Source organism: Vespa velutina, chromosome 10, assembly GCF_912470025.1.
Source record: "Vespa velutina chromosome 10, iVesVel2.1, whole genome shotgun sequence".
Taxonomy (NCBI): Eukaryota; Metazoa; Arthropoda; class Insecta; order Hymenoptera; family Vespidae; genus Vespa; species Vespa velutina.
Window position 1 is genome coordinate 1,931,375 of NC_062197.1, and position 15,737 is coordinate 1,947,111.

The 15,737-nt window shown below is 36.2% G+C and overlaps 1 protein-coding gene across 14 annotated transcripts in view; it reads right to left on the reverse strand.

Annotated features, from left to right (window-relative positions):
* LOC124952301 overlaps nt 1-15,737 on the reverse strand; it is a 27,044-nt gene that overhangs the window by 4,040 nt on the left and 7,267 nt on the right. For 2 of the 14 annotated variants that reach the window (XM_047501936.1, XM_047501935.1), the window contains exons 2-16: nt 15,012-15,361; nt 13,768-13,873; nt 11,634-11,693; nt 9,830-9,966; nt 9,455-9,722; nt 9,254-9,374; nt 8,945-9,074; nt 8,295-8,392; nt 7,589-7,733; nt 7,399-7,474; nt 7,086-7,315; nt 6,824-6,905; nt 6,413-6,670; nt 5,901-6,193; nt 1-5,821 (exon numbers count right to left, since the gene is read on the reverse strand). The exon at nt 1-5,821 is cut by the window's left edge and continues 4,040 nt beyond it. In XM_047501936.1, coding sequence (XP_047357892.1) covers nt 5,291-5,821; nt 5,901-6,193; nt 6,413-6,670; nt 6,824-6,905; nt 7,086-7,315; nt 7,399-7,474; nt 7,589-7,733; nt 8,295-8,392; nt 8,945-9,074; nt 9,254-9,374; nt 9,455-9,722; nt 9,830-9,966; nt 11,634-11,693; nt 13,768-13,873; nt 15,012-15,068 — 2,592 coding nt within the window. In that variant the 5' untranslated portion in view covers nt 15,069-15,361 and the 3' untranslated portion in view covers nt 1-5,290. The remainder of the gene's footprint in view (nt 5,822-5,900; nt 6,194-6,412; nt 6,671-6,823; nt 6,906-7,085; nt 7,316-7,398; nt 7,475-7,588; nt 7,734-8,294; nt 8,393-8,944; nt 9,075-9,253; nt 9,375-9,454; nt 9,723-9,829; nt 9,967-11,633; nt 11,694-13,767; nt 13,874-15,011; nt 15,362-15,737) is intronic. The other 12 variants (XM_047501938.1, XM_047501930.1, XM_047501939.1 and 9 more) reach the window with 8 other exon arrangements.

The window sequence follows — 15,737 nt, forward strand, 5'->3', positions numbered from 1 at the left end:
TTTATATGAAGCTATACGATTCTTAATAAAACCGATGAGCGAAAAGCGACAAAACCTCGTAGAGAAGACGTTGGCTTTCTCGATCGAACTACCACCGTTTTCGATAAATCTTTTTTTGACATTAATTTATAATTCATAGTTTATAGTTTATAGTTTATAGTTTATAGTTTATAATTTATTTTATTTTAATTTAATTTAATTTATAATTTAATTTTTCTTTGTGATAGCAATGGATAATATATTAGGTATATGAATTCTTGTCGCTCATCCTTACAAGATTATTGGTTGGAATAATACGTCGCTTATCACACACATATATATATAAATATATATATATATATATATATAAATAATCGACGTGCCATTGGTTTATATTTAATGTATGTATATCGAGGAGAGAGAGAGAGAGAGAGAGAGAGAGAGAGAGAGAGAGATATTGGTTATTTAAGGATGCGCATGATTTGGTACGAGAACATATTATTTCTCTGGTTGTAAGGAAAAATGCCGCACAATCATAATTAAAAAAAAAAAAAAAAAAAAAAAAAAAAAAGAAAGAAAAAAATTAGGGTTAAATTGAGCCGTAGAAAAAAAACATTATAGGATTCGTGTATTTATCGGAAAAGAATTAATGAAAAAAAAAAATTCTAACGTTTCAAAAAATGATGCAATTTAAAAATTAATGCAATATAAACCTGATAAGAAAAAAATATTTAATGTTTCGAATTTTAAATGACAATGTTTCGAAAACCTTGCGGCATTGTTTCTTTACAACCATGGAAAAATATGACGATTCCCCTTATATTCTTTTTAAAGAATTATGGGATTCAAGATAGATATAGAGGATATATAGGGTGGGTCGCATAAAAAGCATTGATTTTGGAAGATAGGCGCAATCATAAAATTGTGTTAATAAGAAAAGATGAATAGTGGGAGAGAGTTTGCCAGTTCTCCGTTTATTCTCGTGTATGTTTTTTTTTTTGTAATCTTTTTTTTTTTTATTTTCTTTTCTTCGTTTTTTGTTTTTTTTTTGTTTTTGTTTTTTTTGATTTTGTTTTGTTTTTTGAAGTTATCGCGGGTTATGACGTTTTATATACGTATGTTATGTATATTTTTTATATCGATCGAATCGGTCGACGACGTCGATGTCTCTTAAGAAAAAATCTTATCGGTACTATCTTTCGTATTTCACGTTCGATCACATTTTTGTGTATATCGTTATAATAAATATGAGTTACAATCGATCATTTATTAGATCGGTAATAAATATAATCAGAAATTTGATCTAGTTGAAAATATATGTATCCAATGGAAGTAAGACGATCGTACCGATCAAGATCGACATCGTCAACGATCGCCAGTTCTAAACACTGTCTTCCAGTTTCTGCGTCCTAATTATCATACTTGATTGGATCATTTCTTTTCCTTTATCTGAATCTTCTTTCTTTAGATTTATGTAATCCATTCATCGTTCTCTTTTCTATCTTTCTCTTTCGTTTTTCTTTTTTTCATTTCTTTCGTTTAATGGTCCATTCCTTCGATTGTTCCTTTCGTTTTCTACGTTAATATTTTTTTTTCTTTTTTTTTTTCTTTTCTTTTTTTTTTTTTTGTCGTTTGTAATGTTCTATTTGTGTAGTACCATTATCATTATCGTAATCAGTATCGTTATCATTATCATTATCGTTAATCATTATTATTATCATTATTACTATATCGCTATGCTGTTTCAGTACGATTGGTTGTCTTTGGACGTGAATCTGGATGGAGTGTGGTATTACCGACGTATCGTGTAAACGCGCGTGCATATTTCGAAAGCGGGAAGAGAGAGGGAGGGGGATATACGGAGCGGGAGATGGAAAAAAAAAAGAAAAACAAAAAAAGGAAAAAGAGAGATGAGAATAGCAGGACGAGGAAGGAGGAGACATAAGCTTGTGAAAAGGGAAGGGAGAAAGAGGGAGGAAGGAGCCGGTCGGGTCTAAGGAGGGATCGGAGAGAAAAGAAAGGGTCGAGTGGGGTTTATTTTTTTTCTTTCTTTTCGATTGTAACTTCTAGAGCTTCGTCCGGTCGATCCTAAAACGAAAAATTCTCGCTTTCGATCCTGGCCATTTTTAGATATTTATTATTATCGCTTAACGTTTAGGTAAAGTTCATTAGCCTCTTCGTCTTCGAGGTAAACCTTTGTCAATAATGAAAAATATGCAACCAATAGACGTTATACCTTATGACAACGTCGTAAGCGCACAATCGATGAAAAATTCGTTTAAACGGATTAAGAACAAAATGTGGTTTGTTTTTTTTTTCTTTTTTTTTTTTTCTTTTTGTTTTTTTTTTTCCCTATTATTACATACGTATGTATATGTATCTTCGCCGAACGTTCTTCTTACGGGCCTAGAATTTCTCGTCATTTAGCAACAAATACATATATAAGCGAATACTATCTCACAATGAGAGAGAAAGAGAGAGAGAGAAAGAGAGAGAGAGAGAGAGAGAGAGAGAAAGAGAGAGAGAGAGAGAATCGTGTCCTATCGTCACCCTTTTTCTTCTTCTTTTCTTCTTCTTCTTCTTCTTCTTCTTCTTCTCTTACGATACTTTCGATGATCCTTCGATACAAATTAGCACCAATTACCAATTTTTGAGCACTCCGCTTTATCTCATTTTCTTTTCTTCTTCTTTTACTTTTTCTTTTTTTCCCCTTCCTTACCTTCAAAGACGAAAGCCTCCTCTCGCGCGATTCTAAGTTTTTTTTTTTTTTTTTTTTTTATAATGAAAATCGTTTCCTAGCAAAAATATTCGTATTAAAAATGAAAAAAAATCATAGGGCACAGGCATGCGGACGATCGAAGAACAACGTTGATATCCCGTCGTCGTTCGAGTTTATTCTTTTTTCATTTCTTTTCTTTTCTTTTTTTTTTGTTTTATTTATTTTTTTTTTTTTTGTATTTGTTTACTTTTTTTTGTTCTTCGATTTGCGCGCGAAACAATTGATTCTCGTTGCCGGCGTTAAAAAAGTCGTGTCATTCCCCAGGGTAAAAAATTGCTCAGCAACAAAGGGTCTTGCTCGTTTCGCGAAATAAACCGTGATTTGTATTTTCTTCCTGCGACGTAACGAACCGTACATGGACGAACTGTTGTGTTTAAATATTTTTTTTTTTCTTTTACTTTTTCCTTTTTTTTTTTCGGCATCCGTACAAGGTAATACATATCGACACACCGTTATATACTTGCGGATTAAGATCGTTCCCATTTTCTTATTTCGATACTAAATATCTGGTAAATAATCTTTCTTAGCGTGTACGGGAATTATTTATCTTAGTTATCATAAATTTTGTTCAATTTTTTTTTCTTTTTTTTTTTTTCCTTTTTTCTTTTTTCCTTTGTTTTTCATTTTCGCCATTATCATCATCATTATAATCATTATCATTATCATTATCATTATCATTATCATTATCATCGTCATCGTTATCATCTCCTTCTTCTTCTTTTTCTTCTCTCCTACGAAGCAAGTTAATTATCGGAGTATAACGAGTAAGCTCGTGAAAAATTTCTTCATGAATATAGTTAAAAAAGATCGAGACGCGTTCTCTAAGGAGGTAGTTCCACTTGCCGAAGTTGCCCGCGGGACTTTTCTCCGAATGTTAATCATTCGTCGTTCTCTTCCGTAACGCGCGTGCACATGTTTTTCTGTGTTGTGTATGCGCACGCGCGTATGCGTACGCATGCGTGTATTATTCTTGTATTACGCTTGCTTAATACTTTTCTCTTTTATATTACGTGACGCGCGTGTATGTGTGTGTATGTGTGTGTATGTGTGTGTAGTAATAGTAGTATAGTAATAGTAATAGTAGTAGTAGTAATAGTAGTAGTAGTAGTAATAGTAGTAGTGGTAGTAGTGTTACTAATAGTAGTAATGTGTGTGTGTGTGTGTGTGTGTGTGATGTGCTCGCACGCGCATGCATCCTCTAGACGTGTGTTTATACATATATCGAACGTATGTATTGTATACATGCAACAACACACCTGTAGATATACGCACTGGTGCATATGCATACACATATACAAGGTGTATCTTCGTGTAGATTTCATAAATATAAAACGCATGAAGTAGCTGAAGGCTATGTACCTTTTATCCTTTTTTTTCTTTTTTTTCTTTTTTTCTTTTTTTGGGAGGGGCTTTTTTGCTTCTACAAAGAGTGACAAGCCTTGAGTCGCATCTTTCTTCGCTCGAGTTTACGTGCATTTTTTTTCTCTCTTTTTTTTCTTTTTTTTTTTTTTTTTTTGTTTTCATCCTTTATTACTTTCTTCTTTGAAGATTTGAAAATCCTCGCAAAAAGAGAAAGAGAAAGAAAAAAAAAGAAAAGAAAAAAATCGCACGTCTCTCAGCTATGATAGATGATCTTACGCAATTATTCGAATCTAATGTAAAGGAAGTTTCGTACGTTAACGTATAAGTATGCATGTATGTGTGTGTGTGTGTGTGTTTGTATTTACTTTGAATATTTAATAAACACGTACGTATGTAAAAGAGATACATACATACGGTTACCACGAACGTTTGATATTGATTTATACGTAAGAATATCATTGATGCGAATCTAATAATACGAGTCGAGTTTATAACTTATATGTATTCGCACGCAGCTTCCAGAACTTTAACGACATCGATACCTATCCTTCAGACACTCACCGTCTACATGGATCTCGATATAAGATGTTGTTCGGTGTTTATCACCCACACGTAACTATATGTTATACAACGCACTAACGAATATGAGACACGCGAACTGTAACGTTTCGAAAACTTAATCCCGAAAGGAATCCTCGAAGCTTCTACAACGCATCCATAGGCGATCCTGCCGTTGCTTTCGCTCGCATCCGTTTTCTTCTTTACCCGTCTTCTTCGATAGGAATTACCCATTAGATCGTGACCCTAATGGTTAGCTCTTCGTTTATTTTTCTTTTTTCTTTTTTTTCTACCCGAAATTAAAGATGTACATTCTTCGGAGTCTTGAATTATTTCTAATGCTCGCACGAAACCATCTCTATTCCATCTACGATAGCTTCCAATTGCAAGATTAAATATTGTACGTGCTCGCATGTCGGACGAGCGAAGGAAACGACGGGATAACTGCTCTCAGGAACTCCGTCCGAAGTTTATAAACAAACTCCTTCCTCCTATCTTCTCCCTCTCCTTGATCGCTTCTCATGAACAACTCTCCTCTCGTTCTACACGTACATTCCCCTCCTCTTCGAATTCATTGTCGCGGTCATAGCTACTAGTTTATTCCGTAGGATTCTAATTCTCAGAGGGACTACCCTTTCCCCAGAACTTATCAAAGCGATTTCGTGCTTTTTCTAAGACATCAGTCGCCGTTGAACGATGAGCCGTACCTGGTATCATCTGAACTGGCGGTGCCTCTAATACGTGATAACCAGCCGTTGCGGTGGTGGTAGCGACGTTGCTGCTGCTGCTGATAGGCGTTCCTGTTTCTCCACTTCCACTACTACCACTACCACCACCATTACCACCACCACTACCACCGCCGCCGCCGCCGCCGCCACCGCCACCGCCACCGCCGCCTCCTCCTGCGGTTCCTTCACTACCTACCCCACTTTGAGGTGATTCAGCTTCGAGAATACGGTACGGCTGATGCGGTACATTCGATGTCGTTGTCGTCGCCGTTGTTGTCGTTGTCGTAGGAGCTCCCGAATCGATCTTCTTACGTTCTAATTCGAACGATGGATCCTCGAGACATTTTATATTGCTACTACCTATCGATTTCACCGGTTCTCCCTTATCCTGTTCTCTATCAGCGTCGTATGTTTTCTAATAAAAAATATCGATCGATCAAGTATCTCAAAAATATCGAACTTTTTACATGGAAATCTAACGTAGACTAGCTCACCTTCTCATCTTGACCAGATGTGATCACGGATTCTCCAGCGGACAAGTTCTCTATTTTCGTCGGCAATGAACAAGGACTTGCACGTCCCGAATCCATGTCCTCCTTTTGATCGGTAATCCCACCGAAACTGCCAAGTGAGACGCTCTCACTTTCTGGCGATTTATAACCAGAATGTTGCGAATGATGCTGCGACTTGTGCTGAGCTGCTAACTCCGGAGGAGCCGATTGCGGTGCCGATGGTACGCAGGACGGTGCCCACGTCTTTGCTTCACTATGAGGACGCGTCAGGGGCTCTTCGTGGAAATGAAATTCCTTTTAAGTATCTTTTTGTATAGCTAGATCTTTTATTAAATATTTCTTTCAAAATCTTTTTCACCTTTAACTCATTCGTATCATAATGATTTTTTAACAACTCTCTCTCTCTCTCTCTCTTTAAAATTTTTTCTTTTTTTAATACATAATAATAATTAATATCGATCCTCGAACGTATTTAATTTATCCTATCTGCTTACCCTCTCTAACGTTTTGTGTAACGGTAAACGTCTTCCCGGTATCGAGGGGCACTGTCCAGTTAACCGGTTCAGGTGAGCGCATAATCATTTGTTCCGGCGATTTCACACGCGTTGGTTCCGGTGGACTCTTTACGACTGGCTCATCATCGATCCAAGTACCAGCACCAGCTGAGATAGCACGAGTTTGCGACGGTGGTGTTGAAGCCACGCTCGAATCACCTCCCGTTGCATCTCCATTCAGCTGAGGCTCTGCCGTCACTAGAAATTTTAATTCTATTCTCAATTCGAAGCTCGTTCAACGTTTACCGACTTTAAGCGAAGATCGTCTCTTTCGTGTTTTCCATATTTTAATTATACGCCATTTAATAATAATAACAACACGCTTTTATTTATTCGTATCATAATACTCACTTGGCCGTGGTCTCTCGATTTCAGCGCTTCTATCCTTTTGATCTCTATCTTTATCCTTAAATTCCTTCTCTTTCTCTTTCTCCTTCGAAAACGAACAAGAAACGAAAATGAACAAATACTCGATTTATACAGGATGATCATAAAACTGCGGATGGTCGATGAAATTGACTAATTTCACAAACGGACTCCTTGATGACGAATCTTCTACCACATTTTAGGAACATCCTATATCAATAGAAATAAAATTATATTTCTGCAATACCTTCATATCCTTTGTCACAGATGGTGCACGTGGAGGTTGCCGTTTCGGTGACCTACGCTCGGTAACGCTAGGTCCAAGACTCTGAGAACGTCCAGTACGTGGACTATTCTTCGGACTGGACTTCGTTCTTGGTTGGATCTCTTCCCGATGTTCTCTCGATTCCTCGCGTCGTCGCGGTATTACGGGCTCCAACTTCTCTCTCGTTGGAGAGGGGAGTAGTGCACCGTCGCCTGCGCGTGACGAGCACATCGTACGTTTTGCATTTTCTTTTTCTCTTTAGCAAGATTAGCGGTTTGCGTCTCTACTTACTTACCTACGCCAGTAGTACGATCCAAATGATGACGAATCAAAAAATCTTTTCTCGCGCGAGCTACAGTTTTTTCGTTATCCTATAGTAGATAATATAATTCAATTAATGCGAATTGTTATTCTTAAATATTAGAAAATAATTTAAACAACGACAACAATGGTAATACTCGTTTAATCGGAGAATATATACATACCAACTTCAAATCATCTTGTTGTGAAACATGAATCGGTCTTGCTTGAACCGAGGATGGTCTACCTGCTGGTGGCATCGTCATCGCAGCTATAACCGGAGTCACTTTCCTCGTATTTTCTTTGTTCTTTTCTTCTTTCGTCACTGATCTAAATTTATTTCCGATTATTATCTCACACGATTTATATTAATATCAATAATTTATTAATTCGTCGATAACACAACGTGGAAGAATTGAAAACCAGCTACGACAGAACTCGTGCGAAGATGTGAACTATAACGAATATTATTGTATTTCTTTCTATTCTGCATCAGCTATCAAGATCGCTGATGGTCGTCGTTGTTATGAATTTTTCATCGATTCCTATGATGTTCTAAATTTTTAACGAGACATCAGGAGCGACCTTCCTATGAAAATAAGTCATTTCTTTGTTAAAAAGAAAAAAAAAAGAAAAAAGAAAAAAAGGAAAGAAAAAAACAGAAAAAACGACGTTGAGATCTTTTTCATTAATGTCGGAGGAAATTCTTGGAGAATGTTCCTCGAACAGGAACGAAGTTTCTCGACAAGAGGATCATCCGAGATTTTCCTATGGATAATGAAATAAACGTAAAGAGATCGGGAAATCGATTGCGTTGCGTGAAGCAAACAACACAAGTGCGTTAGTAGCGGTAACGCAACTTCGAGTAACGATGATGAATGATTTACTGGCCTGGCAAGAGACAGAGCGTTGAGAGCGTGGTTACTGGATACCCGTTTCCACAGGGAAGCTTCATCCTCGGCTGCCAGACCGCAACCCCAGTCACGATGCTAACGCAAACCAAAAGCAATCAGCTGCTGCGTCCTTTAGAGCATCGAGTCTAACGATTCTAATCTATGATCGCGGACCCTGCGAGTATACTAAAGATAGATCATGCTCATGGGAAGATACATGTACCTACTTATATGATCGATGTACAAAAAGGATATAAAGAGATATTGGTAAGATGCATGAAAAACTTATCGATCAATGGCATGCAGTTTTTGATGAACGATGATTGAAATGAAAATTAAATATCACCAAATCACTCGAGACAAGAAATTCACTCGTTTTTAAAGGTAGGAATTTACGTGGATTCGTTTGGATTACGAAAGACAATCGTGCGGACGAACACCCACGTAGAAACTAACGCGACTATACTAACGAAAGACTGAACACACTGGGATATAATCATTCATATCGAATTGGATAATATCAAAAGAGAGACAAGACAAGGTTGATTATGTTAAAGGAAGAGAGAGAAAGAAAGAAGGGATACAATGGAGCACAAACAAATAGAGAATGAATAAAATCTTCCCTTTGAATCGATTTACGCGAATTACCTTGTACTCGTCAGCGAGTCGTCTTAGTTCGATCACCTCTGCCGTAGGGAATGGTTTCTCTTGCGATTTGCTCGTCGCTTTATCGCCACTTCCCGATATCCTTACGGTTTTACCCCCTGATTTTCTACCCCTGTAAATAATCAATAGCTGATGAGGGACGCGCATGTGATATGATTATCGATCGAGAAGGTAATTCATCGTGACTTCATCACACTGATCAGAACCGTCGTAGGTGTGCTTTTAATTCTTCGATCGTATTTAAATTATAAATTTAAAGGAGCTTTAAAAAAAGTCGCGGGAGTCTCTGACCTGAACGCTATTTTTAAATCTGAGGTATCCTCTTCGCGTTCGTCTCCTTCTAGAACCGTTCCATCGATAGTATCCGTACCTGTCCCTCCCACCAATGGTTCTAATTCGGACGCTTGGACCCCTATACATTATATCAATTGTCGAACGATTATTCGAATTGTTAATTAATTATAAAAATTCATAACCGATAGATTTACTTACCGTCCCGTTTATGATCCACGTCTCCAGGTCTTTTCTTATGAACTGGCGCGGGACCAGAAGGTACGATACCCTGTTTGAGTGCTCCCATGCTGAGAGATTTTCTTGGTGGTCCACCGGTACCTAAAGATGCTCCCGTCGATATAATGGGTGCTGCGTCGCCATTCGTTAATTGGGGTCGTCTAGGCCATGCGAATTGTAAACGGTATTCAGTACTGATACGAGATATCGCCTTGCTCAGTTGACTAGCTGGTACAGTGTTTGTTACTTCCTACAATCATATTTTTCATTAATAACAATAATATATAAATATATGTTATGATCATTAAAAAAGAAAAAAAAAAGACAAAAAATTAAACTCATACAATTCGAATTTACCTGAACCTTATCAGCTACGAGATTCGAATCTATAACATCCAGGCCACCGCCATCCGCCGTCGGAATAAATTCGTGAGTCTTGTACGCCAATTCGGGACATTTCTTTCTTCTTGGCAATGGCGGTTCTAAGGTAGGTCCTAAAACACAAAATATTTGTCAGAGGATACAAAGTATATCCAATCGTTCTTCCTGTTAGAATCGAGTTCAATCTAGGACGACTTTCAGATTCCAATCTCTGGTGCACGACAGCGAGAGAGAGCGCAAATTGTTTCGCTAAATTGCGCGCTTAACGATCGACGCTTATCAAGGGATGATTCAATGGGACCTGGAGCATTGAAACGTGCACTATTTGCTCATATTGTCTGTTTTTTCTTTTCTTTTTCTTCTCTTTTTTTCCCCCTTTTTTTCTTTTTCTCTTTTTTTTTTTTTTTTTTTTTTTTTTTTTTTTTTTTTTTTTCATTCCATGTATTTATACCTGCGAGCTATTACTAATGCGCCACCCTACTGCGGTCGTGCACAAACGAGTATATAATAATCATGCGTTATATTCCAGGCGCATAAGCTCCATCGCAATAATGTCAAGCAGAGCGAGAAGGAATCAAAACTTGAAAATAAATTAATTCGCGTTGCTAAAATATCATTTGAAAATTTTCGTACATACATATAGATATTCTATAGAAGAGTTCATGCACAGTAATAAAAACTTGTTAAAACTTTGAAAGAGAGAAAAAAGAGGAATATACATATGTATGTCTCAAGTCTTGAATGATGACGATGAGAGTCGGGCGGAGAGGGTGGGGGGGGGGGGGGGAATTCCGTTTCGTGTGTCTTTAGGAATACATAAATTATAAATAGAAAAAAAGGACAAACGTATGTGTATCTACGTCGGAACAGCTCTTTGCTTTATCTATGAGATAAGTAAAAGGTTGAAAATATTTTCCTTTGGTGTATATTCAAAGGTCAAAATCTAGCGTAAACCTATTGTATTTATTATGTTTGATTTCTTATACCAAACCTATGCTTTTCTTTCGTAGTAAATTTAAGTCGATAGATAGAGAATTCAAAATTTATATTCAGTTTTAAGAGAAAGCTGACATGAGACGGACGGATTCGTGTCGTGCGGATTATATATATATATATATATATACATATATAGAAAGCATCGCCTATAACGAATGTTCGAAATAGGTACACTTACTTTTCTTCTTTGAAATAATATAAAACGGGACGATATATGTATTGTATGATATATTGTACAGGTATGTACTTAACTTGATGGAATATCTTAAGAAGCAAGGTTATTAATGATTAAACGAATTTCGTATGACCAATGAAAGAAAGCGATATGATAGATTTATTTGTGTTACGCCAATATCTCCTATTTTTTTTTCTCTTTTTTTTTTTTTTTACACAATTAATTTCAATATCTTTATTTGAATTAGAATTTATTGTATTTATTTAGGCATCGTATTGAAAAATTGACATAGTCCAATCCGAAAAAAAGAAAAGAATATCTTGATCGATATTTTCATTAATATTTCTTAAAAACAAACGTACATTCATTGAACAGCTTTCCTTCATTGAGAATATTTTCTTGTATTGACGCGTCTTCTTTTATAAAAAATGTGGAAAATCAAAAGTTAAGATAAAAACGTAACAATAATTTATTTATTGGGTATTTGTTTATGGTGTGCGCGTTTGTGATAAAGGAGTGCGAAGGGCGCGGCTTGGAGTATATGTAACGAGCGATATAAAGAAAAAAATAATTCACGGATTTCGAATGTCGCCGATCGGTTAATCTTACCTTCGCTGTTCTCGTCCTCGGTTGACTTCGCCGACTGCAGTTTTGCGTTCGCCTGTTTGGCTGTAATGAAAATTCGCAGTTGGGACTGTTCTCTATTTTTCTGTTATCTATTTTTTTTTTTTTTTATTGTTTATATGTTTTGTTTTCTTTCTCTCTCTCTCTCTCTTTCTCTCTCTCTCTCTTCCTCCCTCTCTCTCTCTCTCTCTCCCTCTCTTTCTTTTTCTTTCTCTATGTTTCTTGAACGACGTTCAACACCTATTCTTATTGTTAGACAATTTCGAGGAACACTTATACCGATGCATAAAAGCAATAAGGAGTGGACGTAAAGTTCAACGTGGAAACGAAAGTACCGCAGTCATATAATTCTCGATGTCACGCAACGAACTAGATCTTTTTTTTCGAATTTTCTTCTTCTTATTATTATTACTATATACACACACACACATATATATATATATATGTATGTATGCATGTATGTATGTATATATATATGAGCGTAACGTTAAGAAAAATTGTAAAATTATTCTCTATAAAATTATTATATTCTACGTTTCTATAAAGTGTTTAGACTTTGTCGGCGTACCTTTGAATTAGTATAACGGAGCAAAGTAGGAGAGGCGAGACCGTAAGAATTCTCTACGTCAATCGGTAGAACGATCTTACTTAACCCCATTTTTTTTGGGATTAGTAAACGCATCTATGTTTCGTGACTAAAGGCAACGAGCTGACGTAACATCGATACAGGAACATTAAACTATGACGATATACGATAAAATGTAACGTGCAAAGAACTACATAATATATATATATATCGTTATTATTATTCGATTGTGTGAAAGGAACTAGTGAACGGTCAAAATTACGATAACAAGAAGAGTTTTTTAGAAAAGAAAGGTATAGAAAAAAAAAAAATAGGCAAACTCCGTTCGGTAACGTACAGTACAATGGATCAATCCTCGACGTTTAATATTTTTTTTTTTTATTTTTTTTTTTTTTTCAATAGTGCATAAACAGATCGCAGAGAAAATATCTTATAGCCTTAGTGTGAGAGTGAATCAAGATCAGACATAATGTGGAGCGTGTGCGATAATGAAGTAACCACGAGGAAGTAGCACATATTGAAATAAAACCACTAAGAACATCCTTAAGGGCAAAGTAAGAAAAGAAGGGGCGGGCGGGCGGGCGGGGTGAAGAGAAAGGAATTCAATAAAGCTAATCTCGGCCCTGAAAATATAAACACGAATCCGTGGACTTTGTAACGTTTCAATTTAACAAATTAGTCGTTTATGTGAAAACAAAAAGAAAAAAAAAGAAAAGAAAAAAAGAAAAAGAAAAAAAAATCAAATGAAGTCTCGTAGAATTCATTTCTCGTTTAAAATATTTAAGCGATACGATAGCGAGTATCAAATCGTTTTCGCAATTCTTTTAATTCCGTTCCTAAACGAAGCTTCTCCCTCTTTCTATATCAATCTCGTTCAGACAACGAATTGAGCCAAGCTCAGCTTGAAAAAAAGAAAAAGAAAAAGAAAAAGAAAAGAAAAGAAAAGAAAAAAATATTTGCCAACGTTTGCGAATGAGATCCACTTATGAGTCCATCGGAAAATAACGGAACACGAGAAGAATCGCGTTGGCTGTTTAAAAAGAGCTACGATTTAGAGCGGACTATTGGAAAAGAGGCCGTAGAGAGAAGGGGAAGCCTCATTGCGAGCGGAACGTAGCAGCGGAAGAACGATTTGTTGCTGGTGATCGTACGTGTACTACATATACACATATGTGTATATATATATATATATACATATATATGCATATATATATATATATATATATATATATATACACATACACATTATATGTATATTTCACTCTAATAGCGTTTCTAATGTTCAGCGCATCGATAAAAAAAGAACTCATCTTAATATATATTTTGTATATACGTGAGGCCATGGATTCACGTCTATCGATGATGATGTTATATGCTCATCCAAACGTCGCCAGCGAATCATTTGTTATACGATTACGACAAAAGCTTGATAAAATGTTGAATTGTTTTTTCTATATTTGGGTTGTTTTTCTTTTTTTTTTTTTTTTTTTTTTTTTTCTCTTTTTTTTCTCTAATATCCAATAAAAAACTTACTGGACGTCGGTGGTGGTTGAGGCGCCCGGCGAACAATTGTATGCTCTTGTTGCGGCCCTGTATATTCGTGCCATGTGTACGTGCTCCTGTATTCCGAATGGAGCTGCTGTAACAAATAATTAATGTTATTTGGAGAACGGCTTGAAATTTATAAAGGGTGGGTTAATTTTTTTTTTACATCTTAATTCTCAATTAGAAAAATTTCTAAAATAATCTTATTAGTTTTTCTTTGAACTTGATATTAAAAGTCAATTAATTATTGAAGCTCGTAATAGGCGGAGTTATGAAAAAAAAAGAAAGAAAAAAAAAGAAAGAGAGAAAGAAAAAAAATAAATAAAAGCATACTACTTTCCAACGCGCAAGCTTTTGTTACGCAACACCTGCAATATTTGACATATGTCCGCATCGTGGACGGTGCCCCAACGCTTCTTGGCGTTCGATTATACGTTGACCCATCAATTTCTATGCCAACGGGGCTTTGCACGTAAAAAGATCGTTTGAAAATTATAATGAATCTAAAGGGCCGGTCTAGGTACGAATGGCATAGTCATTTCCTTCGGGCATGCGCAAATTCCATCGAGCGACGATATCTTGCGAATTAATACGTTGAACTCGCAAAAAACTATGAAACTATCGAACTTTCTTCTAGGACTTTTTATAATCCTTGCCAAGAAAGTATAATTACGAGCTATATATGAATTTACGACCACGATGCAGTCATGCAATTATCGTTGAACGTATTCATATATTTCGTTCATTCTTAATCATTTTCCTTTCATATTTAATTTAATTACGGCAATACGAAAAAAAGGAAAGATAAAAAAAAAAATAAATAAAAAAAAAAGAAACCAACTCGAAAATGTAAAAATATTTTCAATCAAATCTATCGCGATCGAACTTTAACGAGATCCAATCCCATATAATGTAAATATTTAAAAAAGAAAAAGTAATTATTCTTTAAACGAAGGTAAGAATTTAAACGATCGAAAGGAATAATAAATAATTTGATAAAAGTACTCTCTCATCGATTTTTCAAGCTCCTTCGGTTTTCCGCGAAAGCATCATTGACGAAAGCGGAAAAAGACGTTTTTACCGCAATACTCTCCCCCTCCCTTGTATCCTGACGGCGCCGTTGCTGTCGCCATCGTCGTAGGCGACGGTGGTGGCAGCGGCACCACCAGCACCGCCCTAGAAACGTCGATCGAGCAAAAGAGAAATTCGCTCTCGACGATTCTCCTTCTCACCTTGTCAATCGGCATCGAAGGACACGCACGACAAAGGTTCCAGAATGAACCGATCATGAGGCCGCGGTGTATGGGGCAGTGCAAGGATGGTGACACACAGCCGCTATTACAGCGACGGGTCCTTTAGAAGCGACGATCTTGCCCACGGGCCAGGCCAGGTTGCCTTCCTCCCGTTGAATATTCGTGACAATTATAATACACAACAAAGATTCACGATTTTCTTCCTTCCTCTTTCCTCTTTAGTATTTTATTGTTATCCTTGATTTTCTTCCTCTTCTTCGTCGTTTAATTTGATGTAATTTCAAATCGATGTAATCTCTAAGAGAATGCCGTCTTTCTGATTCTCAACTCTAGGAATAGAGTCCCATGAACGCAGTAGCATCGCCGTTGTCATCATCGTCATCATTATTATCATCATCATCATCATTATTATCATTATTATTATCATCATCATTATCATCATCATCATCATGATCATCATCATCATTATCATCATCATCACCATCGATGTCATCGTCGTGATAAATCCGTGTGACAGGAAAAATCGAAACAAAATTAATAGACTTATGCTTTAAACACTTATGCTTAAAGACTTATGCTTTAATTTCTCAATTAATGAATTTAAAGTTATGTTATTTCTAAATATTTTGGACGTTCGAGTAACTTTTTTAACTATCGTAATTAACGACAGAGGAAAAAAATCCACTTTTCAAATACAGAAGTGAT